The 6,782-nt window shown below is 56.0% G+C and overlaps 1 protein-coding gene across 1 annotated transcript; it reads left to right on the forward strand.

Moving 5' to 3' along the window:
- The first annotated feature begins 3,355 nt into the window (after positions 1 to 3,355).
- On the forward strand, positions 3,356 to 6,759 carry RTBDN (retbindin). Its single transcript, XM_008048037.2, is given in 6 exon segments — positions 3,356 to 3,536; positions 4,666 to 4,750; positions 4,864 to 4,974; positions 5,943 to 6,039; positions 6,536 to 6,707; positions 6,710 to 6,759. Coding segments are annotated over 6 exon segments (684 nt in total). The 5' UTR covers positions 3,356 to 3,367.
- Positions 6,760 to 6,782: the final 23 nt, after the last annotated feature.

A 6,782-nucleotide genomic window follows, 5' to 3' on the forward strand; every position in this document is an offset into this window, starting at 1 on the left:
GGTGGAGCCACCAGATGCCCCCGTGGGAGCCGAGCCACCGAGAGACCCTGACACACAGACACCCCGGGGAGAGACAGCTCGTGAGGCGACCCCCGACTCGAGAAAGACCCAAGGGAGACATCCTCACTGAGATACGCCTATGCAGACATCCCCCCGCAGACCCCCTGGGGAGAAGACGCTTTCCTGGGGGGAGATCGTTTTACAGAGACGTGCTCGCCAATCAAAAGTTCTCCCCCACCCTGAAAATCATTCCTAAGAGAAATGGTCCCCAAGAGGTGACTTTCCTCTCCAAAAGCCCCTCCCCCGGAGGCATTCCAGCAGAGAAAGAGCCCACGGGTGGCCTTTCACGTGGGGACCCTGGGGAGTATACCACCCCCCCAGTGAGAGACCCCTTAAAAGCCATTATCTTCTGTGGGAAATCGTCCTCACCCACGAGACTTCCGCATCCCGAGAGAGATGTCATTCTTACTGAGTGGCATTTTCACTGAGGAGACCCGTCCTCATGGGAGATGCTCCCTTGGAAAGATATTTACATGCATATGACGCCTCCCGCGATCAGAGCCTCCTCAGAGAACCCGCAGCCCCTCTAGCGACCTCGCCCTCGCGATCGGGATTAAGGGGTCAGGCCAGGCCGGCTGTATTTATAGGAGCGATTAGCTGGTAGTTGGAGAGGGGGACAGTTGAAGGGTTTTCAGCGCCTTCTCCCCCTGCCCGTGTTCACATAGGTGAGGGCAGACCGTGCCTCCCACTCTGAGCCCTCCCACTCCAAGCCTTGGCATTGGGGGACAGAGCGCAGAAGGGCTGCCCAAGGGTCCTGGCCTGTAGCTGGCCTGAAAGCCCTGAAGGGCGCGGTCACTGGGCAAGAGCGACCTCTGCCGGCCGACCGGGTGACGGCGAGACTGGGTCCGGGCTTTCCCCGGAGCTTGCCGCCTCGTCTCTGCGCCGTTGCCTGCGTTCTCTGTGCCGCTCGCTGTGTTTGTCGGCGTGTTTGTGCTGCCATCTCGCTGAGTCCGTTGTTCGCGCCTCTCGCTGTCCACCGCCGGACTCGAAAGTCGACGCCGCGGGCGCTCTCCGTGGTGCTGGGCTCGCGCGCTCCTGTCCGCGGTGCTGAAAGCCAAGTGCAGGGTGGAGGCTGAGGTCAGGGGAGGGGAAGGTGGGCGGAAGGTCTGCTGGGAGGCATGACCCAGAGGCTGAACAGATCTGGCCCACAAGCACCCTGGACCACTTCGAGATGGACCAGGGGAAGGCTAGGTCGGGCAAGTCTTGATTGCTGAGGCCCCCAAGACATCCCTGGATGCTCACAGAAGGACCCAGAGGGAATGTCTACTGATTTGTTCATCTATTCACCACGTATTGAGCACCTACTGTGTGCAGGGTCGTGTTTTGGAATCGGAGGGGTACAGCAGTGAAAGAGATAGACTAAATCCCTGTCTTATTCTAAGATGGAAGGGAGACAGACTTGTGATGGTGGTCATTACTCACAAAATCACATACACACACTCTACAACCATAGGCACGCCCACTCCACAAACATACACATAATTTCTAAATCAGGGGTCAGAAGAAAAAAACATACACATGAACACACAAACATATACTCAGTGAACATAGACACACAAACATATATTCACACACATTCTGCAGACACATACTTTACAAACAGGGACCCACACATCCTGCAAATTCACACACACACACACACACACACACACACACATATACTCAGAAGACACAGAAACACACAAATATATATAAACACATGAACTCACACTCTGCAACCAAACACATACTTAGGAAACACACAGTCACACTCATGCATACAAACAATAGAAACAAACACTCAACAAACATAAACATATCCACACAGTTTCAAAACCAAGGGATGATCAGTTGTGCACAAATTCTCACCCAGTACACAGACACATTACTCTCCCAACACAACACATGGGGATACACAGATATGCACTGCAGAGATGTTTTTGTCATCTGATTCTCCCCCTAGAATGTCAGCTCTATGAAGGTTGAGATTTTCATGGTTTGTTCACCACTGCATCCCCAGAACCTAGCACACAATGGGTGCTCAATAAATGTTTTGTTGATTAAATGGAAGAATAGAGGAAATGTTCACAAGGGACATGCATTCACAAAAACTGCAGAACAACACAGAAATATGCATATTGTACACACAACCCTGTTCAGCACATGACAACATACCCTTGTTCACTTGTGGTCAACATCCACGGCCAACAGCTTTATCTGCTGTCTTATCCACACAGTTTCACAGGGGCACCTACCCTGATCCTACACCCCCTTCCCATACTTATTCACTCTTAGTTCTGCCCAACTGCACACAGCCCTCCTTATCCAGATTCTGCTGAATCAAGAGACACACACAAACATACCCTCAGACAGCACACACACACACACACACACACACACACACACACAACCACAAAAACAAAAGACATGCACACACAGGTGCCCTGAACACACACAGGCCACACAAACACACCCTCATCTCACACACACTCCCTGCACATACAGATACAGAGCTTAAGCCAAGCTCAACACAAGGACAGGCCCATGGATATATATACACACCAGCCCCAAGTCCTCTGGCCTTTGGTCAGCTGGAGTGTGGGCGGGACGGTGGGAAGTCCCGCCCCCACATAAAACCACACCCCCTTTCAGCCGCCACTGTTTCCTGGACGTGGTCCTGAGGTGTCTCAGCAGCCCCTAGATCCCAGAACAACTAACAGGTGAGGGGCAGGGAGAAGGTGGGAAGGAGGTGGTCTTGCCTCCATGGACCCCAGGCATCCCCTGCCCTGGGGTTTTTGGAACTGAGCGACAGAACCCGAGCCCTGCCACACCAAGCTTGGTCCAAAAGGCACAGCTCTGGGTGGCAGTCCCTAAGCCGATTGTGAGCTGAGAGAAGGTGACCGTGAGAGGTGCCAGAGGAGATCAAGAGGGAGGAGGGAGGAATTACTGAACAGGAGAGGGGGATTGGGGAGGTCCCCTTGGTTCTAAGGAAAGAGGGGGTCGCTTGAGGGCCAAAAAAGGTGGGAGACCCTCCAGGATGGGAGGGGGAGGGCTGCCATGGTCTAAGCTGGGGGGGTGGTACCTGAGCCTGAAGGGATGAAGGGGACACGGGTCTGATGGGGGCAGGCCTCCTGGGTCAGAAACAGCCCCTGGATCTAGGGATTTAAACATCCATGGTCCCTACCTGGCCTCCTTGTTAGTGATCTGTACTCGACTCTGCCTGGCACTGACTCCTGGGTGCATTTCGTAAGGGTGCCTCCCTGAGCTCCCAGAAATGAATGGCTTCACCTCATCCCCCTACTCGAGCTGGCTCTTCTCTCAGGTGGACATGGCCTGCAGGGACCACACTCAACTGAATGGCCTGGCCTGGGCCCTGCAACTGACCCTGGTATGGATTCTACTGGGGGCTTGTGGAGGGAGCCACCCACTCCAAGCGAGGTCCCGGCTACACCATGGACTGGCACCTGATCTTGGCACAGGCCAGCTGCACCTGCCAGGTAAACCCCCAGACCCTGCCTAGCCCCCAACACCCAGGATGCCCCCATCCCACCATGGCAGTACCAGATTTTGGTTTTTTGTTTTGTTTTGTTTTGTTTTTTGAGTTGGAGTCTCACTCTGTCACCCAGACTGGCCTCGACCTGCTGGGCTCTGGCGATCCTTCTGCCTCAGCCTTCCAAGTAGCTGGAACTACAGGTGTGTGCACCACACCCGGCTAATTTTTGATTTATTGTAGAGATGAGGTGTTGCCAAGTTGCCCAGGCGGGTCTCGTACCCGAGGGCTCAGGCAATCCACTCAGCTCAGCCTCCCAAAGGCGTGGGATTACAGGTTGAGCCACCAAGCCCGGTCAGATTTTCTTTATGAGGGGTTTAGAGTGGCCGCCAGTGGGGGGCATATGGGCCTGGTGCTGAAGAATGGTTGTTTAGAGCACAGAATTTGGAGTCTGCCTGGTTTCAAATCCCAACTGCCACTTTGTTGCTGTGTGACTCTGAGCAAGCCACCTAACCTTTCTGGGCCTCACATGGGCCACCAAAAAAGGGCAGAAATAACAGACGTGCCTCATAGAGGTGTTGTGAAGATTAAGCACATGAGCAGCCAGGCACGGTGACTCACACCTATAATCCCAGCCCTTTGGGAGGCTGAGGTGAGAGGATTGCCTGAGCCCATGGGTTGGAGACTAGCCTGAGCAACTTGGTGAGACCTCATCTCTACAATAAATCAAAAAATTAGCCAGGTGTGGTGGCGCGTGCCTGTAATTCCAGCGACTTGGAAGGTTAAGGCGGAAGGATCACCTGAACCCAGCAAGTCGAGGCTGCGGTGGCGGTGAGCGTCCCACAGCACTGCACTCCAGCCTGGGGGACAGAGTAAGACTCCGACTCAAAAAAAAAAAAAAAGTGCATGAGCACTTATACCACAGCCAGGCACATGATAATAATAAGCTAATTATTATACAAAATATATAATTAGTATTACCTGAAGTCACATTTGCATTCCTGGTAAGTGTCTTAAGTTTTATGTTTGGGAGGCTTGATGTAATTGGGGTCTTTGTCCAGGAGACCCCCAGACCTCGGTTCCCAAACCTTACCTGAGGATACAAGACTCCAGCTCACAGGGGTCCCCTCTGCCAGGACCTTGTTGCCCCTCAGAGGTGAACACACCAGAGGTATCGAGCCCTGGGATCTTTCCAGAACGCTGTAGTGCGCCAAGCCCCGGGTGAGTACAGTACCCTCCAGCGTTTTCTCGTGTACTTTGCCCAGTTGCCCCTGTCGGGGGCCAGAACCCCTGAGAACTTTGACGCATTCGACTCTGTCTCTTTCGATGTCCAGGTGCGAATCCTTCCTGGGACACTTCCAACTTGCTCTCCGCAGTCGCTTCCGCCTGCGGCTCTTGGGGGTACGCCAGGCGCAACCACTCTGCGCTGAGCTCTGCCAGGCCTGGTAGGAGAGGCGGGGCGAAGGGGGCGTGGTCTGTGGGGCGGGGGCGGGGTCTGAGGTTCGCGGCGCCTTTGCGAAGGGGCGTGGCCTACAACCGGGCCAAGTCTAAGGGATGTCGCCTAGGGTTAAGAGGCGAAGGAGAAAAGGGCGAAGCCTGTGGAGCCCATGGTTTTTAAGACGGCAGTATAGGCCGGGCGTGGTAGCTCACGCCTGTAACACCAGTACTTTGGGAGGCAGAGGCGAGGGGATTGCCTGAGTCCAGGGGTTCAAGACCAGCGTGGGCAACTTGGCGAGACCACGTCTCTACAAAAAATAAGAAAATTAGCCAGATGTGGTGGCGCGCGCCTGTAGTTCCAGCTACTTGGGAGGCTGAGACAAAAGGACCCCCATAGCCCAGCAGGTCAGGCTGCGGTGGCTGTGAGTGTGCCACTGGACTCCAGTCTGGGCGACAGGGTGAGACTCTAACTCAAAAAAAACCCAAAAACACAAACAAAAAAGACGGCAGTATGGGGGTGTGACCTTTCATGGGCCTAGGTTTTTTTTAAGGGGCGGTGCCTCTTCCCCCGCCCCCAAGTTTTTAAGCAAAGTTTATTAGAGAAGGAAAAGAGGGGAGAGAGAGAGAGAGAAATGCCAGAGCTGGCATAGGCAAGAAAAACCGCGGGGGTGGGCCCTCTTGATTGAAAAGAGAAGGCTAAAGGGTGGGAAAACGTAAGGGGCTGACCTGGAACAGCTAGTCTGAGGTCCGAAGGGATGAGATCCATTGTGACGAGGCCCAGAGTGTGAATGGAAAGATCTGATAGAATATGGGGCGGGGTGAAATCTGGAGGGATGAGATTTGTAGGAGAGTGGTCCTAAGAGGCAGGGCCTGGATGTGAGGGAGGGGCTTATACGGAACCGAGCCTTGGTGAGCGCGAGTCCCACTTGTACACGGCAGCGGAGCCTTTAGCCACCTCTCCACACACCATTCCCAGGTTCGACACCTGCAAGGATGATAACACCTGCGGCCCAACTTGGATCCCACTTTCAGAAAAAAGGGACTGTGAGCCCGGCTGCCGTACCTATGGACAGGTGAGCGTGGGGCAGACGGCGAGGGAAGGAGACTCAGGTCCCCCCACCATGTTCCATCTAACGTGCCTAGACCCCAGAGTCCCAAGGACCCTGCTCCCACCCTTGCCCCTTCCTCAGACCAATCTCCAGACCGGAAGTGTCCATAGCGTCTCAGGGACCCGCTGAGTCCAGGTCTGCCCGTCCCAGGGCCCCCTCTCTGCCCTGGGCCCGTCCACGGTTCGCCCTGGAGCACCCAGAAGCCCAGTCACCCTCTTCAAGGTCCCAGCTTAAATCTTGCCCTCTCCCGCTCCCCCTACGGTTCGGTCCCCTGGGCCCCAGGAGGACCCGCCCCCACTCTGGTCCCGCCCACCGACTCCGGGCCCCTGACCCCACCCTCAAGGGGCTCCCGAACTTCCCCGGCCCGAGGCCACGCCCCTAGCCACGCCCCGGAAACAAAACCCGCCCCCGGCGCCTCCGGACTCCGCCCATTCGGGGCCTGATTCCACGTTTCTCCTAGACCTTCTCCGACGGGGCGGACCTTTGTCGCTCGGTTCTGGGCCACGCCCTGCCGGTGGCCGCGCCCGGCGCCCGTCACTGCCTCAACACCTCCATCTCGGCGCTGCCGCATCCCAGACCCCGACGGTGGGCCCGGGAAGCTGCCTCCCGGCGCTCCCGCCGCTCTCGCTCCATCCTGACGCGGCGGGCAGCGGGAGCGGCAGTGGGAGCGGCAGCGGCCCCTAGCGGAGGCCGGCCTTGGGTGGGAG

This window comes from Carlito syrichta, unplaced genomic scaffold (genome assembly GCF_000164805.1).
Source record: "Carlito syrichta isolate Samal-C Ts95f unplaced genomic scaffold, Tarsius_syrichta-2.0.1 Scaffold120465, whole genome shotgun sequence".
Classification (NCBI taxonomy): Eukaryota; Metazoa; Chordata; class Mammalia; order Primates; family Tarsiidae; genus Carlito; species Carlito syrichta.